This window comes from Microchirus variegatus, assembly GCF_963457635.1.
Source record: "Microchirus variegatus genome assembly, chromosome: 11".
Lineage (NCBI taxonomy): Eukaryota > Metazoa > Chordata > Actinopteri > Pleuronectiformes > Soleidae > Microchirus > Microchirus variegatus.
Window position 1 is genome coordinate 21,943,779 of NC_139812.1, and position 27,856 is coordinate 21,971,634.

General features: G+C 40.8%; 1 protein-coding gene across 1 annotated transcript; it reads right to left on the bottom strand.

Annotated features, from left to right (window-relative positions):
- Positions 1 to 677: 677 nt before the first annotated feature.
- On the bottom strand, positions 678 to 20,657 carry LOC310933759 (phytanoyl-CoA hydroxylase-interacting protein-like; the record flags this gene model as incomplete). The annotated part of the gene is made up of 5 exons (XM_083897326.1): positions 678 to 1,221; positions 3,100 to 3,217; positions 5,376 to 5,550; positions 7,564 to 7,760; positions 20,552 to 20,657. 5 exons carry the CDS (start codon positions 20,655 to 20,657, stop codon positions 678 to 680), a joined length of 1,140 nt encoding a protein of 379 aa, XP_083753452.1.
- Positions 20,658 to 27,856: the final 7,199 nt, after the last annotated feature.

Sequence of the window (27,856 nt, forward strand, 5' to 3'; positions counted from 1 at the left end):
TACGTGCCACTAGTAGGAGGTAAAAGAAGTCAGATTTTTTTTGTCTACTGTGTAATAAAAACAAAACATCATCATCTCAAGAGAGAAACAGTCAAAGAGCAAAATGCCAAAATTATCAATTAACAGTATATCAATAAAAACCAGGCAAAGGTCACTGACAACATAATATGGAACAACTGATAAAAAAAAAAAAAAACAGAAAAAATCACTTTAAATATAATAGAAACAGCCCATGTTTTTTTAGTACAGTTAAAGGGTTTGGTGACTATGACGGTGTTAACTTGCAGGACGGACGCATGGATCTGTGTCGCTGTCCCAGGTTTAGATTTCTCAGCTGTGGTCCCTTACACGGACATCTTTACGTGTGTGTTTTTTCATGTATGTTTTCAACATTTCGGGGGGCAAAACCCCCAACTTTTTAAGATGACTGCACAGTGGCAGGCAGATGTCAAAGAGTAGATCACCATCCTCTATTTTTTCCCCTCTGCATCCTTCTTTGGGAATATTCAGAGTTACAGAGAATGTGTTGGCGTGTGCACTGTCTGGGAGCTTTCTAAATCTGCTGCGTCATGCATGTGTTGGTCTGTGTGTGTGTGTGTGTGTGTGTGTGTGTGTGTGGAGGTCAGTCACTTCTTAGTCCCTTCCCCTCGCTCTCTTGACAATCCGCCCGGGTCGTCTTAGCGTCCCACACTGATGTTGCAGGTCTTGCAGCTCGGGTCCTTCTTGGCGTTCACCGTGGACATGCTCATCAGCTGGTGTCCGCTGATCTCCGCCACCGTGCCCAGCGCCAGGTCCAGGGCCTCCGTGTAGATCACCTCCAGGATGACGTCCTGAGCGTGATGGAACACCAGGCCGCCGTCGCACTCCTCCACCTGCTTGCAGGTCAGGAAAGGGTTGCTGCCGATGTCGAGCGCCGGAAGACGCTGCTTGCAGAAGTCGTCGCCTCGGGAGCCCTTGGGCGCCAGCACCAGGATGACGTAGTGGTAGGCCGTGTACATGCAGTAGAAATCCCCAAAGTACAGGTTGGTGTCGGGGTTGAAGAGCGTGTTGGCGCGGACCTCGAAGCGCATGCGGCCGTACGGGGAATCCTGCGGGGGTTTGCCCGTGTTGAACTCTGTGTTGCAGCTGAAGAAAATGCCCTCCAGTTTGCCACTGATGGGAGAGCCGTGGCTGCCGCTGTTGTCCTTCACTGACGGCAGCATCTGGTTCCCCTGCTTCTCTCTGGAGTTTGTGGACAAGAAGAAAAGAACAAAACTCAGTGTGTTGGAAACAAACAGTTATTTTCCCTTTACGGGCAAACAGAAGTAAAGCATTTTTAATCAGTGTTATTTTCTCCCCCTAAAGCCAGGGGTTAATTTTCACTGAGGGCCACATCAGCGTAATGGTGACCCTCAAAGGGCCAGATGTAACTGTCATTAGGGATGTGAATCTTTGTGTGGCTCACGATTCGATTCTCGATTCTCGATTCAAACGATTCTCAATTCAACCGATTCGATTCATACGATTCTCGATTCAAAAATACTTAAGTTATCTTGAAAAAATGTACAAAAATGACTTACAAATGTAACAAAAAATGAAGTAATGAGACCCAATTTACTAGCATTTCATACCAGGCTTTTAGTTTTTAAAAAAAGTGTTAGTGAGTTCAGCTTGATGCATTTTTCAATGAGATATAGTGACTTAAAGTGTGCTCGACCAAATGGATGAGTAGTACCTTAAAGGGTTAAACAGCAAATAAACAAATTAACAACATCCAAAACAATGAATGTAATTTGTTCCGCTGCAGCAGCTGCACACAGAGAAAAATGTGAGTTCTGCTGCTCCAGTTCTAATCTGTGATTACCCTGCGATCACTCCAGAGGTTGTCATTATATCTGTAATTGATGCTTTGTTGTGGACATTATGCAATTATTCAGCTCCCACCCCAGATCACAGGATCAGAGAGGCCTCATAATGGCCGTCAGTGTCCCTTTCTCGCCACAAGGTGGTGCAGTTTAACAGAAGCACTTTAAGGGGCAGTGCTGTGGAGCAGCTGCAACTCAGCAAAAGAGAGAGAGAGGGCTGTGGAGAGATGACGTCATGCAGCAAAGCTCCAACAAAAGAGAGACAGTAGTGAGCTGTGTGAGGCGTTGAGAGGATGGAGAGAAGCCATTAGAATGAAGCACAACAACAACAACAACGCTGCAGCAAGAGGACTTTGACAGGAAGTCATACAAAAAGCAGCGTAGACTGCAACTAAAGCAGAGTGTTGTTGTTTCAAACGTGTGTGTTTCTTTGTCTTAAAGGTGGATTTAAAGGTGCATTATGTAATAAATCTAAAGCAACTGGCCGTAAAATCCTCCTAATATGTCACAGAGACTCAGGAATAATGTTCATATAACAAACTGAACTCACCAACAACAACAGTACAGCCAAAATATTTGCATGAAAAAATTTTTTTTTGCAGACTGCAAATCATGTTTTGGCATGTGGCGCCACCTACCGCCGCCTACCAATCATTGCAGTCAGTAGAGTCTCAGCTGCCGAGCAACCACGGGTTGCCAGTTACGCCAAAAAAACGAAACCTTAAAGACCTCGGTATTTTGAATTTGAATGTAGTAACCGTTTTTGGTCTTAGAGTATGAATCAGTATCTAAAGGCGAGAATGTAGATTTTAAATGCACGTGAAGGAACTACTGCAGCTGTCTTAATGTGAAAGACTCGTACTTGTAGACTTGTACAACTTTCTTAGATGCACCCAATAAAGAATGGTAGTATATATGATTTCTGCCAATAAACCCTTTCTTAATGTTACACACTGGACCTTTAACAACCGTCTGCCTTTGCCTGACACAAGGTTACACGAGGCTTTGGAATCCAGAATCCTCTGCTACACTAAAATGCACAGAGGAAGTTGTCAGGAGAACCCGCGTATGACCCTTCACGTTAATTTCAGGCAGCATTTTGCTGCTCCTGCTGCAGTAGATTGGTGCACACATGTGAGGATTTATGGAGCTAATCAAGAGGCTTTGTGCAGCTGCACTACCCACAGCTGAATCTCATTTTTTTTTTTTTTTTGCCTGGCAACAAGCCGTTTCCTTCTGGTCATCGTTTGCCTACCTGGCATCGTCAAAGTACTCTTTGTTCTGGTTCCTGTAGAAGAGAGAGAAAGGCAGCATCCGGCCAGCGATGGCCTCTGCCTTCTCCAGGAGCTGGTTTAGATGCACCGTGGAGTAATCTGCAAAAGAAAATAAAAAAATAGTTGTGGATGTTAATGTGGAGTCACAGAGAGGATCGGAAATTCACAAATGTCCCTGATTAAATAAAATAAGAAAAATAAACAAGATTGAAAAGTGCATAATGTGAATTCTTATGTGTACTCAGCTCTGCCGACCCGAGGCTGGAATGACTCAGCATTTTTGGCCTAAATCACTTTCAGTCAGTCCTATAATATAATATAATACCAGCTCTGCCAAATGGGTGTGGAGTTTATCCAAAGCATATGAAAAATAATAATCCTGATTATGCAGGCATTTTTCCACAATGCCATTTTTGCCAGGAGCACTCCATCACTCGATTATTCTGGTATTTCGCTCGCTCGTGCAACACGAAGGTCGAGTTAATGGCAGGTGAAAGAAAGACATGCGTGTTTATTTTTGCTCCATTATTACTGTAAAGTCCACTCCACGGTCATTCAGGACCGAAGCTGTCAAAACGTAGTGCATGGTCTGCGTATGAGCCTATTTTTTTTATGGAGTAATGAAGGTCTTGGCTGCGTCTTTAAACATTCACCTTCATTACCCCCTGCACCCCCTTCACTGCTACTCCATTACACTGTTTCCCCAACATTTTAGCCAAACTAACACTGTGGCTCTGAGGAAGTTAGCGCAGCCAATCAGTCAGTTTACAACTTAAAGTTTCTTTGAATTCTTTTGTGGCATTAATCAATAATTCCATTACAACTAAGGGCAAACTAAGAGCAGAGGTATTTTCTGATTTTTCAGCTTCAGAAACATTTTTTTTTTTTCTGGTTTCTTTGCTCCACATCACAAAGGAAATCATGAAAACGGAATCATTTTTGATTATTAATCGATTATGAAAATCTTTCGTTGCAGCCCTAATAACAACCTTTAATATTTCATAATGTCAATCAGGTGATCTGACTCAGATAATCAGACTTTTCTTTCCCCTGGCTCCGTTCATTCTGTCTCCATTTCTGTTATTTTATCTGTAATGTGTACAACATGGAATAATGGCATGCCTTGAAATCTGCAAAAGTGTGCTTTTTTATGGTTTTTAGATACTGTTGTAATACATTTCTTCACATTTACGGTCTCAGAATAAATGTTTTTACGATTTTCAAGCTTTGAAAACAGTTTAATCTCTGTTTTTGTTTATCCGAGAGTGAGCTAAATCTAGCAAATTAAATCCAATTTGAAAAAAGAAATGATTTCATCAGATTGCCTATAGGTTGTGCTTAAAACAGAAAGGATATAAGACACTCTATATTGCACATTCTTAACATCTAAGGGTTAACGGTGTAAGAATATTATTTTAAAGTCATCTGTTATAGTGACTGCAGATTTAAAGGCGCCATATGCAAGAATGTGGCCAAAAAAACGGTTATTACACTCAAATTCAAAATACTGAGGTCTTTTAGGTTTCGTTTTCTCTGCCATTGCAGCTCACATAATGACGTAACTGGCAACCCGTGGTTGCTCGGCAGCTGAGACTCTACTGACTGCAATGATTGGTAGACGGCGGTAGGTGGCGCCACATGACAAAACACGATTTGCAGTCTGCAAAAGATTTTTTTTAAATACAAATATTTTGGCTGTACTGTTGTTGTTGGTGAGTTCAGTTTGTTATATGAACATTATTCCTGAGTCTCTGTGACATATTAGGAGGATTTAATGGCCAGTTGCTTTACATTTATCACATAATGCACCTTTAAATCAAAAACAGATCTCAGTAAATATTGGTTGTATGACGATGACATTTGGTGCAGTTTGGGATCATGCAACACTGGTCCTGAGGTGGAAATGAACCAGAAATGTGAAGACATAGTTCCCCCCTCTCTAGCCTCTCAATGCCAGTGTCATTCCTCCCCTCCCCTCCCCCAGCCTAAGCCTCCAGCCAGCCGCGTTGAACCCTGTGACCTCTGCATCAGAAGATATACAGCATATATACAGCAGCCCCTCCTACATGTAATCCTTCTCTTTCCTCACTGCCCCTCCTCCATTTATCCATCCATCTTTTCTCATCCATTCTATACAAGCTACGTTATCCACTTAATTAGCACCGCGCACCGTTCGGTTCACAGAGGCCGCAGTGACGCCACACGCTGTGGTCACGGATGCACTCATGGCATGGGGCTGAGCGGCGTCGTTACTCACCAGCGGTGCAGAACTCGATGATCTCGCTCCACTCGGAGACGGCGTAGTCCCCGTCTGTCTGTTTGGATGCGGTCTGGACGGCCACGGTGTACTCTGTGCGTGGGCTCAGGAACCAGTGACCCCTCACTGTCATGGGCAGAGGCACGGCCTTGGCCACCAGCTTGGTAGGAACATCCTGGAGTGAAGGAAGGAAGGAAGGAAGGAGGAAGGGAGTAAGAGGAGGAAAAGAGTGAAGGCAAAATAAGGTTAATGACAGGAATGAATGAGTCAGAAAGAAATTCCTTTTAGCCTTTCTTTGGGCACCCATGCAGGCCTGATTGGAAACATACATGCACACCGCACATAAAATGTTATTTTACTTTTATTTTTATGCTTTATTTAGATTTAGATTTTTAAACCCTTATGTTTATAGACGTGACATTGCTGTGAGAGCTTGCAGCATGGGTCTGCCAAGCATAGTCACGCATGGCAGACCGGAAACATACGTGTATTTAGTTTGGAATTGTATTCACATGAACATGGAAACAAGCAAGACACACTAATTGTGACAATTAAGTTTCTCAACAGCAGCAGCAGCAAAAATAACCACTTCAAATGTTTAAAAAACCAACACTCCGGGCTCCGAGCTGCAATTATAGGCTAAACAAAAATAAAGAAAGCCCAGTTGTTCAAATCTCCTGCACCACCATATGTAACACTAAAGGTAGCGCTGTTACAGTTTGTTCAAATTGTTCTTGGAGATTTTCATTTTATGCTTACAAAGACGGACGTTTCAATTAAAACACCCCATGAAGTTGTTATTCCAAGTTGTCAACTCGTGTTCACAATTCAAAGTGCCCACTTTAAGCATTAGTGATGTGAAAGCTGTAGTTTTAAAAAAAAACAATTTATATGAATTTATAAGACATGAAAGTAGTTGTAAAAAAGTACAAATAGACTAAAATGTACATGGAATACATCAAAACTGGGTATTTTGGTGAAATTAACCTTTAAAACTATCAAATATCAAATGAAATGTCCCATATTTTTGGCACTTACTAATTAAAAAAATATCTATTTTGAGATGAGTTATTAGACGTTAAGTCATACTTATGCATTGCTAACTCATTATTCTGAAATAGTATCTCATTATTATAACGGACTTAGATAATTATGGGATAGTATCTGACTTAGTAAATGACTCATTCATGACCCCCCCCCCCCCATGTGGCATAAACAGGCTTCTATACACTTCCCTTCTCATGTTTTTATGTATAAAATAACATTTAACGTGTTTATAAAATGAAATTTATTACCTTGCTAGTTAGCATACCACGCTATACAGCTAACGTCATCCCGAGGTCAGGTTCCTGTGGGAACTGGAGAGCTAGTTTGAGAGCAAGTCAACTGAACCAAAAAGTTAGCATACCACGCTATATAGTTAGCATACCACACTATATAGCTAACGTTTACCCGAGGTCAGGTCTACTTAACCCCAGTTCGATGTCATTGCCAGTTCTGACAAAACATTTCCCCCCGTGTGGCATAAACGGGCTTCCATACACTGCCACTCTGTTTTTATGTGTACAATAACGTGTAATGTGTTTATCAAATGAAATATATTAACTCGCTGGTTAGCATACCACGCTATAGCTAACGTTAACCCGAGGTCAGGTTCCTGTGGGAACTGGAGAGCTACTTAACTCTAAAGTTTGATGTCGCTGCCAGTTCTGACTTACGACTTCCAAGTCAACTGAAACAAAACATTAACTCCAGCACTGGCTCTGTCAGAGAAGAGCTGGTGCTAATGTTCCTGCTGTGAAACTGAAATTCTTTTCAGATGAAACCCAATGAGCCCAAAACATCACAGGGAGCACAGTCTATGCCAAAACAGCTGTGATAAAGGACATTTACCTGAATAAAAGCATTACATTTCCAATTTAAAACTGGGCGATTACTGGAAAAAACGAGTCACACTTTTCATAAATTGGGAATAGATTTATCTTGGCAAACTGCCTAGATTGTGCTCTCCATTTTCCTCACACAGTGGATCACATTATTGCAAAACCTCAGAACCCAGTCTCGACACATCCCTTCCGTTTTTATTTAGCGCAGCTAACTCCGATGAAACCTCAACAAAATGGCCTTTAAGCTGACTCGTGTCCCCGGAGAGCGGAGTGTTTATCTGCGCTGAGTCAAGCGTTGTTACCTTGTGCTTGAACTTGTTTGAGTTTTTGTTCTCCTTCTTGTTCAGGTCAATAAAGTAGTGCGTGATGCGCTCCTTGCTGGACGGCTCCATGTCCCAGCAGATCTTGAAGGAGTCGCAGGTGATGTTGCTGATCTTGATGTTCTGAGGAACGGGGAGCTCCTCCATCTCAGAGATGCTGCCGTCCTGGGATTTACTTCCTGTGAAGGTGGAAGAAAAGTGCCTGTTATTTAATTGTATGGTCCAAATGCCAGAAAGCCCATCTGCATACCAGTAGAATACCAGTACATTTTGGCCGTGATCCGTAGACGCTATCGCTATTTTTAATCGCTATTTTGTGGGGGGCTGAGCTTCCTTTGCGGAGGTCTGTGCTCTCTGAGTGCTTTTCTGGTTAATATTATGATTTAAAGGTGCCATATGTAAGAATGTGGCCAAAAACGGTTACTACATTCAAATTCAAAGTACCGAGGTCTTTTAGGTTTCGCTTTCTGACGTAACTGGCAACCCGTGCTTGCTCGGCAGCTGAGACTCTACTGACTGCAATGATTGGTAGAAGGCGGTAGGTGGCGCCACATGCCAAAACATGATTTCAAAACATAAACATGATATGCAGTCTGCAAAATATTTTGTCTGTACTGTTGTTGTTGGTGAGTTCAGTTTGTTATATGAACATTATTCCTGAGTCTCTGTGACATATTAGGAGGATTTTATGGCCAGTTGCTTTAGATTTATTACATAATGCACCTTTTAATTGTATGGTCCAAATGCCAGAAAGCCTATCTGCATACCAGTAGAATACCAGTACATTTTCACCATTTCAAAGTAAAAGTGTTTGTTTTGATGGATAGTTCAATACAAAAAGGAACTCAAACATTTATGACGCAAAATGAACCTGTAAATAACAAAAACAGACAGAAATAAAACAGAATTAAAACATTAACTCAAAATATACATGTAGACAATTGTAATTAAAACACTACACAGGCTTATATATAATTAAATGTGGAATTTTGTCATTTCAAAATAAGTGTAGGGACGCAAGACATCGACTGGCGGGCCACACGTGGCCCCCGGGCCGCGAGTTTGTATTGAATGTGGATGGGGCGTCTCTTAACGTATCTTTCTCCACCATTATCCTGCTGTAAACTCCCTCAACTTCGACGATCTGTGAGCGATCATTAAGGGTTTTATGTGCACATACGTCTGCGTATCATCAGCGTAACCGTGGAGACGAATTCCATAACTCTGAACGATGCAACCGAGAGGTGAAATGCAAAAAAAAGCAAAGTAATGATCCAAGCACAGACCCCATACTTTTGCTTCAGTGCTTTCCGCACATTTAAAAGACATCAAGCAGCGACACCTGGCGAGTGAACCCCGGCAGATTTGTTTACTTGAGATCGTCTTAACTTGTTAATTAAAATATCGATTATTTCAAGGACGACGAGTTATCACCAAAGCGATATTTTGACACCACCTAATATTCAGCAGCACATCTTAAATCTCTGCCCAGCTATTTTATTTTTTTGCTCCACACTGGAACAGCCTCTTGGCAACGAGTCCCCAGAAAGCACTCGCAGTATGTATCAACCACATAACTGCCCGCATTACCAGCTTCCATATATGTTGCCATGGAAACACATCAGTCCTTCTACATGCACATGCACACGCATCCGCTTTGCTTTCCCAGAACATAAATGGCATTAAATATTTCAAAAGCTGCTGATGAGATTTCCTCTCATCTTGGCCAGAGAGGGATTCATTTGTGAAGGGTATTTCACACAGAAGGCAACACAAAAAACATAAAAAATTATATATTTATGTTTGATAAACTTATAAATTTAGTTTAAATTTCAAACAAAAAAGTCCATTACAACAATGTCTAGGCCTCATCTATTAGTCAGGTCACCAATGCCACCGTCCGCCGCTGGTTGAATGAGATCTTTGTAGTATTAGGATGAATATAGACTTTGCGTCACACGCAGACCACGCCCACTTGGCACAGCAACAATGTGTTTTCTGTACATGCTCTGGGGTCCAAACACAAGAGAGTAAAACCAAGAATGCAGAAAACGGGAGAACACACACAAACGCAACTTAACTCCATCCATGGAGAGGCTGCAGAGCATGGAGCTCAGAGAGGGCAAAGTTAAAGAGTCATCCCATAATTGGACTGTGTGGACAACACATTTGGTTAACAGTGGGCATTTTTAGTCCATGGTTTAATTCTAATAAACAGAAATTAAACGTGAACCGGTTCATTCTGGTTTGATTCGAGGCTCTATCAACACAACAGACTTTGATCTTAATCACTAGTTTATGAACGCGACAATCTGATTACTGCAAATAATCAGATAAGCTGCACATTATCGTCAGACAGAATTAATTTAAGTCATCATTTGTGCATTTTTATGTGACACTTTCATTGATCGATATGATAAAGATTCGACATTTTTGCAGTCTGTCAACATCAAAACACATTTTCATTATCAGAGCAAGATTTTTGGGATGTTGAATTCCTGTAGCACATAATCTTTTATCTTTTATCAAACAATCGCAATTACAATTTGGATTAAACTCTGTTGGATAGTGTAATTGTAAATATACAGAAACAAAAGACCTTGATAAGTTAAGGGCTTAGACAATAATGCACCTCATGATGGAGTTAATCTAAATAAATATGACGGACTAATGAATTATGTATGAAATGATTAATTGCTCCTGTGTGAACGTTGGACGTATCAATCTACACTTGATGCAAATGTCTTGATTTTAGGTGCATTAATGACACAGGATTACTGAATAAGTAAACACTTACAGCAGGCTGCCGGTTACATCCTCAGGCTAATTTCCCTGTGATGTGTTTCCCTCACACGCCCGTGCCTCTGTTTTATTAAAGAAAACACCTCACCGTCACATCTCTCTGTCTTTAAACTCCACGGAGATGATGATAAGTTCTGCTTCAACTGAGATAAACGCTCCAGTACAGAGCAGACGGTGATCTCTGCACTGGAACTCTCTGCTGCTGACCCGACAACAAAAGCAAGAAAAGTAACCAGGCCTGTTGACACTCTCTGACATCAGTGTTTGGAAAAGATAACATAGTCCCAGAGGAGGTGAAATATTGTTCTTTTAAAGCCCAAAAATACAGAGACCTTATGTCAGACACGACGCAGAAAATATGGTTCAAGTTTATCGTATTAATCACTCAGTGATTTTACTGCAGTATGTGACTGTAAACATTGACCAGAGAAGAGGAAAATTCTGCTGATTCAGAAACGTCTGAAACGTTTTCCCTTCACACTCTGAAAGGAGCGCCCCCTACACATTTTCACCCTCCCGTGTCCTCCTGAAATCCATGCAAAACGCTGATTTAGCTTGTTTACTGTAATCCTACTCTAATTAACCTGCAAATGAAAATCACTACACTGACACAGGGAGGCTTTCCAAATGCACACAGTACACACAGTACACAAACTATGTGTAATTATAAGATAGTACCTCATAATTACAAGCTACTAAGTCATAATAATGAGATACAAAGTTGTTATTATAAGATACTAAGTCATAATTATGAGATACTAAGTCATAGTAATGATATACAAAGTCGTAATTATAAGATACTTAGTCATAAATATGAGATACTAAGTTGGAATTATGAGATACTAAGTCGTAGTTATGAGATACTAAGTCACAATTACGAGACACTAAGTCGTAATTATGAGCTACCAAGTGGTAATTATGAGATACTTAGTCATAATTATGAGATACAAAGTTGCAATTACGAGATACTATGTTGTAATTATGAGATACTAAATCCTAATTATGAGATACTGAGTCGTAATTATAGGATATTAAGTCATAATTACGAGATGCTATGTCATTATTACGAAATACTAAGTTGTAATTATGAGATACTAAATCGTAAGATCTCATAAATACTCGACATAGTATCTATGAGACACATAGCATCTAGCTATAAAGCTAAACCCAAGGTCAGGCTCCTGTGGGAACTGAAGAGCTTCACTTGAGTTTCGTGTCACTAACAGTTCTGTCAAAAATAAGAAATATTCTGTTCACTTTTCTATATCATTTTCGACAAACGATATAAAAATAAGAATTCGGTTCCACGACTTTGAGGTTAAAGAATACTTGTATCTCTATATATACTATATACTATATACTATATACCTCAGCAGACTGTATACTATGTGCACGTTGCCTACGGACAAACAGCTGTGGTGAGATTCAGTGGCAAAGTTAAATCCTGTGAGAGAACAGGAGGAAACAAGGAGGAGACAAAGACAAGGTCAGACGTTCACAGGTAGAGAGTATGACCTTTAACAGCGTCACACAGGAGGCTCGATGTAACTCGGCTCTCGCTGCTTTGCACCTGCAATATTCATTTTGCTGAGTCACAGCAGCAGCAAACACAATATCTTCAGTCCTGAATGAAATAAGCTCAGTGATTCCACTGTTTTGTTGCCTTTAAAACGCACGGCAACAAAGGTGTTTTATTGATATACTTTCAAATCTTTGGATTAACTCTTTGTTTGGATAAGAGGAGTGCGCCCAACGCCTTAGATATGATACACTTTTTGTGCTTCTGGAATCTCAGATTCAATACATAATTCAGATTATGATGCAGCTTTTTGTACTTTTTTGAGCAGGGAAACAACCTGGAGGACACAGGAATATCTGCAGCACTGGTGCATAAAAGCTCTCCATCAACTCTATCAACGTCGACATTGGTGCGTTGTGCTCTTTTACTCGAAAATGCCATCGCCTGATGCACGAGGATCATTAAGAATCTTGTTAACGTGCATTCATGGGCCCTCGCTGATGGCTCTCTGCGGTCGCATTTGTTCCAGGCACACCTGGCTCGATGCTGTATAATACTTATTAGCAGCCTTTATTGGTAAATGGAAGGTTATTTGATTAGCATCGGACGGCTGGTGATGAACACGTCCACCCAGGGCCGGCCCAAGCCTCCATGGGGCCCTAAGCAAAATTAGATTTTGGGGCCCTCTGTTACTGCCAATAATGATTATTGATGATTCACACCTACCATACTAAAGGTATTCTACTTTTCTACTTATTCTACTCTGTCACGAATACGAATACACTGGTCAAACTAAAGAACTTGTTGTTGTAGTTAGATTATAATTCACAGTGATTAATGTGTGGAAGCAGACACCAGATTTGCAAACTTACAGAAAAATCTTTCAATTAATATTTGACAAAATCAGCAACTCCCCCTACTGGCGACACAGAGAATCAATACATAAACCAAACGGTTTATAAATAAAATATTAAGATATTAAGGACTGAAAATCTAAAAATGTGGGGGGATTCAAAATACACTCCTGTAACACAAAGATTTGGCTTTTATATGTAAAAAAAACACAGCATTAAATAAAATAACCAAATAAATAGGAGGCAACAGAGGCACCCGGAACAATGGTTTATAAATAAAATATACATTTAAATAACATCTGACAACTATATAAAAACCGTGAAAGCTTTGGTAAAAACGGGGAGAACAATTCTAAATAAGCTACCGCAATCCAAATTTTATTTTATTTTTTTAGTTAATTGCTCTTGGGGGCCCTCTAGTGGTCACGGGGCCCTAAGCAGCGGCTTAGTTCGCTTATGCCTTGGGCCGGCCCTGTGTCCACCACCTGAGAGAGAGTAGTGCTCTACTTTGAAGGTGCCATATGTAAGAATGTGGCCAAAAACAGTTACTACATTCAAATTCAAAATGCCAAGGTCTTTTAGGTTTCGTTTTCTGACGTAACTGGCAACCCGTGGTTGCTCGGCAGCTGAGACTCTGACTGACTGCAATGATTGGTAGACGGCGGTAGGTGGCGCCACATGCCAAAACATGATGCAAATATTTTGTCTGTACTGTTGTTGTTGGTGAGTTCAGTTTGTTATATGAACATTATTCCTGAGTCTCTGTGACATATTAGGAGGATTTTATGGCCAGTGGCTTTAGATTTATTACATAATGCACCTTTAAGGTTAGTGTATGTTGCGTTTCATCCCGCTTCTGTAAAACTGAAGTGTACGAGCAGCGGAGCGACAGACTCTCTTGAAGCATTAACGCTCGCAGGCTTTCTAAAAAAGGCGAGACTGTGAATGAGACCACGCTGAGAGTGAAAGAATCCGCCGTCGGAAGAGCATCTTTCCCTCAGAGTGAGATCAACAAAGCCAACGTTCCACAGACCCAACACGTTTTCTGAGCAGCAAACAAAAACCACAGTGAAAAATAATGGGAAATAACAACAGAAAAAGCAGAGCCTGTCCCTATATTCTGACACGCTAATTAAACAGAAGACACTTATGTGATTGACGTGTTCTTTTGAATTTTCCAAACACTCACGAATGACTCATCAATTCTTCGCTGTGTTAAAAGCAAACACATCAAATGTTTCATTTGGCTACAGAAGTGATTTTGTTTACCAGGAACTGAAAAAAAAAAGGCCAAGCCAAGCTTACATAATATTTTTCTTCAAACTAGTGAATACAGTTAAAAACTAAATAGCATGTGAGTATATTACACAGCCCAACAGTGGCTGCATAATCACCCCCGTGGCTTCTTGGCAGCGCAGTCGTGGCGCACAACTGTCAACATTGAACAATGGCCAAACGAAAATACCAGCTTACACGATAAACGATGTTGTGTTGCCGCAATAAATCCAGCCAACTGTTGGAATCGTGTTTCTACAGTAACAGTTATCACTCACAGAGTTTGAAGACACACTCGTCACTGCCACACTTTTGGTCCAGGTAAGTGAAGGTTTTTCTGCATAAAAGCACAAAAACGTTCACTTTTCCAGGATGTTTTAAATCACTCAGGGAAAGAGAACTTGAGCTTGACACACAAAGGGTTGCCGGTTCAAGTCCTCAAATTCTAATAGTATTATAACAACGTTTTAAAGGGGACATATTATACCCTATTTCTCCAAGTTAACCTAGCTCCCTGGTGTCCTAATGAACATGTATGCTTTGGTCAAAATACCATAAGCATGAAGCACCACAGCAGTTCAATTACCCTGCCAAAACAGCCCTGTTCAGAGCGCTCTGTTTAGTTGTATCTCTTTAGGTCCACCTTAAAAAAAAAGTAAAACGAAACTTAAAGGACAGGAAATGACATCAGCCACAGAGGCTACTGCGAGCTAACAGCAGTTAGCATTTGGAAAAGTGTTCATTTGCAGGCTCTAGCAGGCACATTACCGTCATATAAAATGTATCCACTGGACAGATAAATCCTCTGAGGCTGGAAGTTTGTGTAGAACTCTGTGCTGCACTGTGGAGCCAAGAATTCACGCTATCAGGTGTCTGGTGTGGATATTGATGCGATATTGGCATAGTTCCCAGACACGTGCTTTGCTCAATGGTTCTATACTGACCCCCTAAGGTGAAAACCATAACAACAAAATTGAGTTTCACCAAATTTCCCGAAACTTGGTGGGAAGATGTTATAGACCAAGACAAACAAAAAAGTCGACCGTAACCATGGCCTCAACTAGACAGGAAGGCAGCAATTTTTTATTTTTGCTGTCCATTTTGGCATCGATTTGCGCCCTTCGTAAATTAGCAAACTCGTCCAATTTATACACGTTAAAAAGATCGATATTTGCCATATTTCACGAGGAAGGATGACAATACATAGAATCGATATTTTAATATTTAGTTTAGTACTGAGGCTCCGACATCTTAATGTGCTGTTAGCAGCCATCGTAGCTGCACATTTATATGTGGCACTTTGACACGTTATAAATACTCACAATGACAATTTGAACACACTGATGTTTATCACGTACAGAGCGTTCACCATCTTAGCAGTTGCAGTTGCAGAGCATTGGAGCAGGCGAACATGTCCTGAGGCAATAATCTTTAATGCAGGGCTTTAAAAAAAAAAATAAATAAATAAAAAAAATTGTGCAATCAGGTTTATGGCGAGACATCTGGCATTTAAAAAATTGAAACTCGAAATATATAAATAAAAAAAATATCTCTGCAGAATTCATACAGCAGCAGATCCCCAGTAAAGTTCACTGACATCATGTCTGTTATCATAAGGGCACGAGGACGAGGTTTGTCATCTGTTACAGATTTGATTGAATCAACTGATGTTTTCTTATTGCTTTTTTAAAAAAAGATATTAAAAGTAAGTAGGGGTCTTTTCAGTTTTATTTCTTATTTACATCGTTGTTAGCGCTCTTGCCTTTGCAGCTTTGGCGTTCTCCGGGTTCTCCAGTGTCCTCCCACAGTCCAAAAAAATGCAATATGGGGATTAGGTAAATTGGACACTCAAATTGACCGTAGGTGTGATGGACCATGGACTGGCGAACTGTCCAGGGTGCGATCCCACCTATCGCCCGCCCTATGTCGGCTGAGATTGGAACGCCGCGACCCTCCTGTGGAGGATAAAGTGCTAGAAAATGAAGAAAATGGATGGACTCACACACACAGAACCAGACTGAAGGCGACACGACTGGAGCTGCTGCAGAGAGATTTCATACGCGGCAGTCGTCCATCAAGGAAATTCACTTATGTCACAACCACAGCAAAAGGGGACCATGTAGCATCTATTTCATTACAGCCTGTTAATATCGCTTCGATGTGGTTAGAGGACTCAAAATGGTGGCCCGGGGTCTGCCGTGGCAGCTTGGTGACAAATTAGCATCAAGGAAAAAGGAGCAGATACTTGGAGTTTCCCACTCGTCGTCGCCTCCCTGCCCACTGTTTATTCACGACACTGTCACTAAAGTGAACCATTAAGGCTGCAGCACACAGGGCAGCACACAGAAACAACTTGTATAACAGCATTTCTTTTGTGCATTGAAATGCTCCAACAGTTCTCAGTGTGTGTGTGAGGGAAGAAGGAGGGCTCGTTCCCACAGTCGACTGAAGAAGAAGAAGAAGAAGCAACATGCATATACTTCCATTTGCTGGGTCAGCACAGGCACATAAGCCTCTCATGCTGGCAATTAAATATTAACGGGTAAGACGGGTAAATATAGAAAGATATACTAAACTGTAATGAATACGGTCCAAAGTAAGGACATATTATTGATCAGATAATAAAAAAAAATGGGTCAGTTTCCAAGAAGACTGAAGAAGGACGAGTGTTTAAAAAACTCTTGAATATCTCAAGGTTGCTTTGAATGAGCGTGTGCACATTTACAGAAATACACCAGAAAGCATTCAACATAATTTAAAGGTGTGCTTAAAGTTTGTCGACCTTTTCTCTCACCTGAGAAAAGTCAACATTATTTTAAGTAGTGCTGTGCAATAGGTTAACGCAGGTTAGCGCATGACGCGTTTCCATGACGACTGACCGGAAAAAGACGCGCGTGATGTTATGTTTACGTGCCGCGACACCAGAGTCCAGGCACCGTTTACCAGTTAGCTCCGTTAGCTGCATTAGCTCCTTTTAGCGGCCGTTTGCGCGCCTACAGCCGAACTGGAGCGGTCTGTTTATTAAACGAAAAGAGCAGCGCTACAAATAACCAGCGTACCTGTGTACTCATTTTAACAATCCGGAGTCGCGTAAACATGACGTCATGCGCGTCTTTTTCCGGTCAGTCGTCATGGAAACGCGTCATGCGCTAACGTGCGTTAACATTGACGCCGTTAAACACTGTTGACGCCGTTAAACGCTGTTGACGCCGTTAAACGCTGTTGACGCCGTTAAACGCTGTTAACGCGTTAACGTTTGACAGCACTAATTTCTATCTATAATTTCTAATCGCACTGCACAGATCTGGGAATAATACACAACTCCTTATATGGACGTCCTGGGCTTGTGTGTTTATAGGTTACATATGCAGGCTTTACAAAAGCTTTTGTTGAGTCAAAGTTAGGATTCATTTTAAAAGGGGATTTTTAGCAGTGATATAAAATAGCAATAATTGTGCAGAAGTCACAAAAATAAGTAATAAAAACGAGCGAAGTGACCTTTGACCTGTGACGTATTTCCAAATTTCACAAATTCAATTCGATTTTAAACATTTTTAGTACTTTTTCTAATGGAAAAAAAGGATCCAAGACACTCTACGTTGCACATTCTTATATGTATTCTGTATGTTTGAACATAGAAATGGAAAAAAAGCAGCCAAAACGCTCTGGAAACTGAAGTTTGTGCACCAAAGTCCACAGAGAAATTAAATGATTTTAAAGAGTGTACTGCTGCCTCCACCAGTTTGTACCCAAATTGTTATTCTGTGACCTTTATGCTCCAAATCCTTTGTTTGGATTTACATAAGTGACACCAATTTAAAACAATGAGGCAGCAGTAAAGCAGAATCTCCCGTCTCTTGTGAGCTAAAAACACACAATTTTCTCTTCATGGCCTTTGGTGTGGGAGAGTGAGCTGTTTACAAAGACTGTGTGACTGTGATTTAAAGTGGTAAATATATTCTGAAGACACTTAAGACCTTAAGCTCTACCATGTTGGAAAGAAAACAAACGTAGCACTCGATCTGTTCTACGTACAAAGCTATAAAATGACGATAAAAGAATAATAACGATTAAAATAAATGATGGACAGTACAGAACCATTAAAAGGCACTTCAGTGCAATAAATTACTACATAAATAGCAGCGTGTGGGGGCAGTGGCAGAAGGTTTAAGTGTAGAATTTAGTCTTTTGTTTATGGTTAAAATCTGTTTTTTTCTTTGTGTTTTTGTAGAACAGTGGTTTGTGGGAGTCATAGATTAATTATAGCAGTTTTTTTCCCATTATATTAAGGTTATTTTTGGATAGAGGGATAGTGTTTACATGTATATGGGTGGGGGTATTGGAATAATACACAACTCCTTATATGGGCATGCTGTGGGTGTGTGTTAATAAGTAATCTTCAGACAAAATGCGTTTTTTTGGTCTTCTTATGTGTCGTTGATTCGAAGTTTTGAGTCAGTTTATAAAACCCAGGAGCAGCTAAAACTTTGCAGAAGTTCATAAATTTCACAAATTCAACCTGATTTAAACACTTTGCTCACGTGTGGTTATATAGTTGAAAAGGTTGTGCTGTAAAAAAAGGATATAAGACTAAAAGATGCAGCCCAAATGTTGTGTTTTTAGGGTTTAAAGGGTTAAATGGAATAATATGAGAAATAGAAAAAGCACTGTACATTGACACACTGTATAAATGGGTGTAAAGCAGCTTTTAAAGGTCTGAAAAGTGCTTTATAAATACACACCATTTACCATTAACTACCTCATAATAACCACACTTCCAAAATCCTAAACTACCTCTTTAACATAACATATTTAAATGCACTGTATAATACATCCTACTTAAGTCTAAATTGATTTTTAGAGACGAAGATTCACCTAAATAGAAGCTGCAGAATCATCCCCTCATGTATCTTGTCTAATGAAGTAGATATTTGCACATATACATACTGTACACTGCTGGTGCACGTGACAGATAAACACACACTTTCTCCATCGACTTGACAGACACCGATTGTTTGACAGGATCTGCTGCACAGGGAGGGAGATGTTTTGACCGCGTTGCTCCATAAACAGACAGTACGTGGGTGTCTCAGGGAAGCAGAGACACTCTTTTACACACTCTTTCTCCACATAATAGTAAAAAAAAAAAAAAGTGACTGTGCGATGCTGCGGAGACAAAAGCCGATCAACCTGCAGCAAAGGAAGCACAAAGCCACAAAGGGTGTGCACATGTGATCCATTAGAGGAAAAAGTCCAGGCCCAACCCACACACACACACACACACACACACACACACACACACACACACACACACACACAGCATTATTATAATGACAGCTTTCATCAGGCCAGTGCAGCAATAAGAGGATATAAAACGGCATTGTTGCTGAATGACATGGTAAGAAGCAGCTCTGGTAGATGAGAAAATGAGGTGGTGTGTGTGTGTGTGCGTGTGTGTGTGTGCGTGTGTGTGTGTGTGTGTGTGTGTGTGTGTGTGTGTGTGTGTGTGTGTGTGTGTGTGTGTGTGTGTGTGTGTGGCACAATGATCTGCACTGTGATCAGACCATAGAGATGACACAGGGGTCATTTGAAGGCAAAAACATCGGCTCCTCGATGGATCAATTACTGTTTCCTGATCAGTATCAAGACAAAAAAAAAAGATGATCACTACTCCCCCCCACCCCATAATGAAACGATGTGAATGAACCAACAATCTTAATTAAAAGGGCTCTGTCTGTGACCACGAGTATCGACTCAGATGTGGAATCAATGGTGTGTAGTTTTGCACTGATGGGTGACAAAGCTCCACACACACACACACACACACACACACAGACACACACGTGCGTGCAGCCATGTTTGAGCCTCTCATTCCCTCCTGATGATGACTTGCTTTTTCTCCCCCCCACCCCCACCCCCACCCAACCACCACCTCATCATCACCATCATCATCACATGCTCCAGGGTGAAACCTGCTCATTTTACAGAGAAAATCTTCAAATTTCGGATTAAATTCACACAAAAGCTGCATTTAACGGCACATAATGTGATCATTAAAAGTTTTAAATGCAGTGTCAGATGTGATTAAACAGCACATTTGCATGTGGACGACTTCATAAATGACATTTAAAACCACAATGAGGAGTTTTTTTGGTACAAATTGGAAGAGGCGGTTATTATAGGCGTGTGCAGCCTCTGTCTGTGGTGCTGAAATAAAGTCAGATCGTTGTTTCTGCACATGTGATGTGATGCTGCTCTGGTTTTCTCTACACATTTTCATTTTGAAATCCTTCCTGCTTCACTCACATATTCCACACACGCGCTCGAGCGCACCATTCATCCAAGGAACCGGTGGAGCAGCCGACCCTTATTCCCTTCACAAACACACAATACGGGGACGCGTTATGCGTCTTAAAAACCAACCACAAACCACCCCTATGCAAGCCTTGTGCAAAAAAAAAAAAAAAAACAGGCCTAATGCATGAATAAAAAAGGGTGATTAAAGCTCGTTTTCTCTTACCATCTCGTTCACATAACTGTATGGCGTTCAAGCTCAGGTCCTTGATCATGCCCTCGCAGGGACTTAACGGACTGGTGATGTTGTGCGCCAAGCCTGGTACCTCCATCTCTGCTCTGGAGCCTGGATGATGATGAGGATGCTGCTGCTGCTGCTGCTGCTGCTGGAGAAGGAGGATTTGTTCGTTCAATATCGTCCACTCCGCGCGAGACCTGCGCAAAAACAGGGTTTTGGTCAAAGCAGAGAGAGGGAGTCAGTGTCCTAATGCTCGGTCAGTGTCCTCTCTCCTCTCTCCTCTCCTCTCTCTCCTCTCTGTCTCCTGGGTGGTGCTGCGGCCAGTGGCGCGTCAGCGGAATCGTCACGGGCGCGAACAGCAGCGCAGCGATGCCGCCCGTCCAGTTCTGGGGGACACGTGAATATGAACAGTTCGGCGGATTAGCGCAGAGACGTGCGGCAAATTCAGCGGGTTTTCTTATGTAACCGGATTAGAGCGGTGGTGTTCTCCCCCCCCCCCCCCCCCCCCCGCTGTGGTTTAGGTCTTTATTCGAACACACACACAACACAACACACTCACACACTGTTCATCCCCATTGCACGGCCAACGTCATCCCACCCGGGGTCTCTCACATGTCCATATATGGTGAGGCGTCGTCCTCTCCTCTCTCTGCTGGAGCACAGGTGCAAGAAGAGGCCCCAACACAGTAATGAGGTGACACTGAGGCATGAATGAGTGAATGAATGAACAGCTTCACCTCTTCATCTTCTAAATGATCCTCGTTGACACACACACACACACTGGTATATAATAAAGCAGAGGAAAGCATGCTTTATGATGTGTCTGCAGTCTGATTATCTGCCTGAGACTGTTCCACTGCACTCTCTTTATCAGTGGTCCACAGAGACGGCACTGCCAAGGCATGAAAGGTCAAGTGTGTGGGTAAAATGTGGTTAAACACACGGCTGAAAGGCTGCAGGCAGGCGCAGTCTCTCTCTCTCTCTCTTGGAGGTGGAATGTGATCATCTTCAAAGTCATTTTAATTTTCATATTCACCCTAAAAACAAAACCGTGCTTTGCTCCACAGGGGGAGCTTTAGAGCCGAAGCAGTGTCACTTTCTGTTTGTTTTTGTCTCCCTCGGTGTCACACAAGACGCCCGGAGGAGAGGCGACAGTGTTTATCTATTCAGTGGACAACAGACTGTGCAGCTGTGCCCGTGGGGGCCCCTGCCTGAGTCACGCTGTTCAAAGCTGCACAGGCCAGAGGGGGAACTGCTGCTGCTGCTGCTGCTGCTGCTGCTGCTGCTGCTGCTGCTGCTGCTGCTGCTGCACCAGTCTGGGAATCACCTGACACGATTATCCTTCACAATACCATTGCAAAACTATTTATTGAATACTATGGTTCTCAAACTGTGGTACGTGTACCACCAGTGGTACGCAAGTTTCCTCCGGTGGTACCTGGAAGAACATTAGAAATACTGTTCTACTGTATATATGCCAGGGTATGTGATCAGAGTGTGAAGAAAATTAAACAACTAACTAACTAGTGTTGCCCACCTTATCCTTAACTTTAAGTTACCAAAAATATCTTTAAAATGTTGAAAAATCAATAACGTGAAATATCGCAATCATTTGCGTGGCGTTATTATATCGCTTTTGAGACACCAAGTATCATTTTTTTCATATCTTTTTTTTTTAAAACTGATGTTACAAATAAACATTAAACTTTTTATGGATTAGCAAAAAAAACAACAAAAAAAACAATTGATGTTGTAGTCCACTAGATGGCGCCAAGTGCTCACTCTCACGCGAGCTGTTGCGCGAGTATATCGCAATATATGATTTAGCAAATACTCAGGATTTAGAAATATCGTGATGATATTGTATTATTGTGACTTAAATATTGTGATAATATCGTACTATTGTGACTTAAATATTGTGATAAAATCATATTATTGTGACTTGAATATCGTGATAATATCGTACTATTGTTACTTAAATATTGTGATAATATCGTATTATTTTGACTTAAATATCGTGATATTATCGTACTTTTGTGACTTAAATATAGTGATAAAATCGTACTATTGTGACTTAAATATTGTGATAATATCGTATTATTGTGACTTAAATGTCGTGATATTATCGTATTATTTTGACTTAAATATCGTGATAATATTGTATTATTGTGACTTAAATATCATGATAATATCGTTTTATTGTGACTTAAATATTGTGATAATATCGTACTGTTGTGACTTAAATATCATGATAATATTGTTTTATTGTGACTTAAATATTGTGATAATATCGTACTGTTGTGACTTAAATATCATGATAATATCGTATTATTGTGACTGAAATATCGTGATAATATCTGCACCAGATTCCCAGGTGGTTAAATGAAGAAAAAATGCAGACTCCCTCTTGTAGCAGTTTAAAATAAATAGCTAGCGTGAATTAAACCAAATTCTCAAGTCGTGTAATATATTGACCAATGTAAAATTAATATCCACAATCATCATCATCATCATCATTCACTCACACTTTAATGCTCCGTTCACGACGCACAGGAAAACTAGGCAATGGTTGGTAAGCATTTTCATGCACTCTGCAGGATTAGAGGAACGGGGTTATGGTGGGCAGGCAAATTAAACTCCTAGTAAGCTCATAATCACTGTGGCATTCAGAATTCAGTAGGAAACACAATATTAGATGCACCACTAAAGGCCCCGAGTATATACTCCGAGCTCAGGTTTCATGAGGGCATCGCTGCGTCTGGCTCAAATTTCCTGCCTGGGAAATACAACTCATTTAAAGTGAAGGTCAGTATGCTGATCACTCCCTGCAAACACAGGGCCATCTGTGTCCGAGGAGAGCGGAGGCTGCTGCATTCAAGGCTCAGGAGAATTATGGTTATAAATGATACGTCTTAGACCCTATTGTCATTATTGTTACCTCTAACAAGGAGGTGGTGTACCTACCTACCCATCCATCCAGTCGTCCAAAAATTATCTATCTATCTATCTATCTATCTATCTATCTATCTATCTATCTATCTATCTATCTATCTATCTATCTATCTATCTATCTAAACCAGTGAGAAAGCTCATCAAAGGTCTATTTACAGTAATTAGATCCATAAACAAAGGGAAATAGAGCCCAGCTAATGGTCCAAAGTAGCTCATTCTCATGCTCGTCGTCATCATCATCCATTTCTCTTTGTCTCCCTCCCCCTGTCTGTCCACTTTCCCCCTGTTCCGCCTGCTGTGCTTATCTGGTATTGGAAAGGAAGGAGGAAGAGGAGGAGGAGGAGGAGGCTGATTCTAGAGTGTTCCTTCTCATCCTACCTCCATGTTGCCTCCTTGCCATCCCTCTCTCCACGCACCCGTATCCCCTCGAGCCAAAGTCATCCTGTGTTACCATCAGTATCTCCAGTAGAGCTGCAAGAGGACAAGGGAAAGCGACACCGAGTCCAACGCAACACACACACACACACACACACACACACACACACACACACACACACACACACACACACACACACACACACACACACACACACACACACCCAGCCACGTCCATCCCCTCCCCCATTTACCTTTATTTATCCTCATATTTGACCATTTCTACTTCCTTTGAACACCTTGCCCACATCCCCCTGACTTGGCTGTTACTGTGTGTCTCAGAGGTGCTTATTGCTCTGCAGTGTCCGTGTGTCCTGTATTGGCAGTCCACTCTGATTTGCAGACTATGGGAAAACAGTAGCAGGTGGAGAAATAGCAGGGAGTGAGGTGTGGTCAGAGGAACACACTGCGAAATAAAAGGTCTGCAGCATAACATTTGGGAGGGTTTATTGGCAGAAATCCCTATAATAAAATAATAATATCTTTTAATCACTTCAAAATATTTTTTTGTGGCCTTTAACCCTATTCAAGGATTAGTTTTACATGGGGAGTATTAGTAATGTGACTCTACCAAGGGCCGTCTGTAATATTAACGGACAAATCGCACGGGATAAGAAATCTCAGTTCCACAGTTGGGAGCGGTAAATTGGGCTAAATCCTGGAGCTCTTTACTGGGCCCAGCCATAGATGGTGACCCCCAGACAAGGTACAAGTTCTGTCAACCTACCCAGTAACCCAGACAAGGGCCACTAACATGGGAGAGGAGGGTTAGCGAAACCTGACCCGGCTACGCGCAAAACAAAATTTGCAAAAACGTCATACTATAATATGCCGTCCAAAATTTGACAATTTTTTGGTTCAAAATTTTTTTTGGTTCAAAATTAGTCAAAAACGTCATACTATACTATGCCGTCCAAAATTTTAATTTTTTTTTGAATTTTTGTTTTGGTCCACAATTTGACAAAAACGTCATACTAAATTCTGTCGTATCAAAATTTGACAATTTTTTTGATTTTTTTGGTCCCTAACCCTTACCCTAACCCACAATTTGACAATTTCTTTGAATTTTTTTTTTGGCCGACAATTTGACAAAAAAGTCATACTATACTTTGTCGTCCAAAATTTGTCCATTTAAAAAAAAAAAAGGTTTTTGGTCCAAAATTTGACAAAAACGTCATACTATACTATGTCGTCCAAAATTTGACAATTTTTTAAAAAAAAATTTTGGGTAGACAATTTGAGAAAAAAAGTCATGCTAAACTATGTTGTCCAAAATTTGTCAATTTTTTCAAAAAATGTTTTTGGTCCAAAATTTGACAAAAACGTCATACTATACTATGTCATCCAAAATTTGTCAATTTAAAAAAAAAATGTTTTTGGTCCAAAATTTGACAAAAATGTCATACTATATACTATGTTGTCCAAAATGTGACTATTTAAAAAAAAAAAAAATTTTGTCCAAAATTTGCGCCTTATCCAAAAAACGTCATACTGTACTCTGCTGTCCAGCTTGATACCTAAACTAAGAACTACATACATATGTGTGAAATTCATGGTAGTTCCTCCATGTGTGTGGAATCAGAATATTTCTCTCCTTATATGTAGGTGACTAATTTCTTTTGTCTATCCCCCACAGTCTCCACACATTACTTCACGTTCAAGTGAGTAAACCGAGCACAGGCCATACTAGACACTAGCGAGTCCACAGGGTTCAAAGTGTGTGTACGGCTGCGTCAATGGAAACCACAAGCACATTTATCTTGGCGCAGCAAATGAAGCGTGTCATTGATTTTCAGTGAGATCTGCCTTCTGTGATTGATAAAGGCCAAAGACGCTGTGTGTCTCTCTGTCTCCACAACAAAATGCCGGTTTATCTAAGGTTCACATACGAATGACACGCCTCTGCTCTCCACCCGACTGTTACAGTCGACTTTGTCAGCCAAAGTTCATCTGCACACTCGCACATTTTCAATCAGCAGCGGCTAATTAAAGCGAGGGCAGACAGAATTATTGATTAAAGCAGTGACTTGATGTAGGTCCACAGGAAGAATATGACAATACAGGAAACACACTTGTTTCCTTTATTGTGCGATGTTAAATGATCAGTGTCAATATCAATTTTCCTCTGTATGATAAATAAGTAGCTGCACCAAATGGCAACCGGTTGTGACGTCACACTTAAGAATTTGAGCTAAATTAGACAAACAGAAAAGTCACCTGGAATCACACAAAATTAAAGACTAAAAACCTAATTATTTCGGATGGCTTTTGATGGATGGTGAGTAGCATGATTCTATCTTATTTTATTTTGTGCTATTTTATTGCTTTCCTTTTTTTAAATGACTCTTATTTGTTTCCTCTTTATTTATTAACTGTTGTAAAGCACTTTGGTTCACCGAAAGGATTGTTGTAAAGTGCTGTATAAATAAAGTACATTTACATTTACATGAGCTAAAGCCAGCAGATTATTGCTAACTTAGCTTTAGCCCAAGAAGCTTGTTAGCTTTACAACATCTAAGTTGTAAAGCTAACAACAAACTGACACGTTAATGAGTCAATTTTTAAGACGCTACGTTCTTTATCGTCACCCGTTTTGTGACTCCTCATGCTAAGCTAAGCTAAAGAACAGTGTCAATCCTCTCATCCATCTCTCAGCAACAACTTCATTTTTTAAAACTCCAGATATTTTCCTATGTATGAAAGTATGTCTTTTATACCACATTGTTGTGCCATCGTTTCGCCAAAGTTGAACATTTTGACCTTGAGCGTTTGCGCGAGTAACACTTTGCGTCGTTCGCGCCTGTAAACACGTAATTTTCATCTACTTACGTCTGTGCATTGACTTAATAATAATAATAATAATAATAATAATAATAATAATAATAATGATGATAATTGTGTACGCAGCATTATAACTCATCAGGGAACTATGGTGGCCTGTACATACCAAAAAAAGCGTGGTTGCTCCTAAACGCCATCCGGTTGCTTTTCTCAGTTCCTATGGTGGCACAAGATGGAGGCCTTCGTCAAGCAAGGCCCATGTCTATAGTGAAAAGCACATTTTACGACAACGTAAACCAAACAATTGTTGTTTTGAAGTGATTTTACACTTATGCAAACACACTGAATTGATGAGAAACTTGTTTAAGATACAAAGAAAGTTTGGACTTTTGGGCCTTATTTTTATAGAAATAAACTCCACTGAAGCCCGTTTGTGTCTTCACCGTGTTAAGGTGTTCAGAGAAGTGCAGTGAAAGTCTGTTAAATTGAATCATAATAGCACAATCTAATGATGGAATTGTGTTACCTGATGCATTAGGAACCGGACCTGCAGATCCTGTATCTTGGCAAAAACCCGTCCTGCAGAGATTTGTGTTACTTTGCATGAGAAAGAAAGGGAAAAATAAAGAAATAAACAAGGCAAACAGACACAAAGAGACAGACTGATTTCACACTGTGGACATATTGTCCACTGGACGAGCGCCAGATATCGAGGTAGAAACCAAGTCACAGCTCGAGTCATTTACACCTTCCCCCGTGGCATCAAAGCTGTCCACGAGAACAGTATGTGATGCCGCAGATTGTGGCAGTGTTGAGGTCGCCAGGACGATGATGATGATGATGATGATGATGATGAATAATAAACGCATGGTTGGTTGGTGATTAAAGAAACGCCTCACGATAATTCTCCACGCAGTTTAGCCACATTTTGATTCACTTCAGCCTCTCACAAGAGATCGTGAAATCAGAATTAGTCACGCCGAGGCCCAGCTGTGCCACATAAACACCATCATCAGAAATAAAACAGAAAAATATTCTGTTATTTCTGACTTTAATGGATCTTCCTCTGAAACCATCACGCTTAATAATCAGTAAACAGATCAAGATGTTTTTTTTATTCTACTG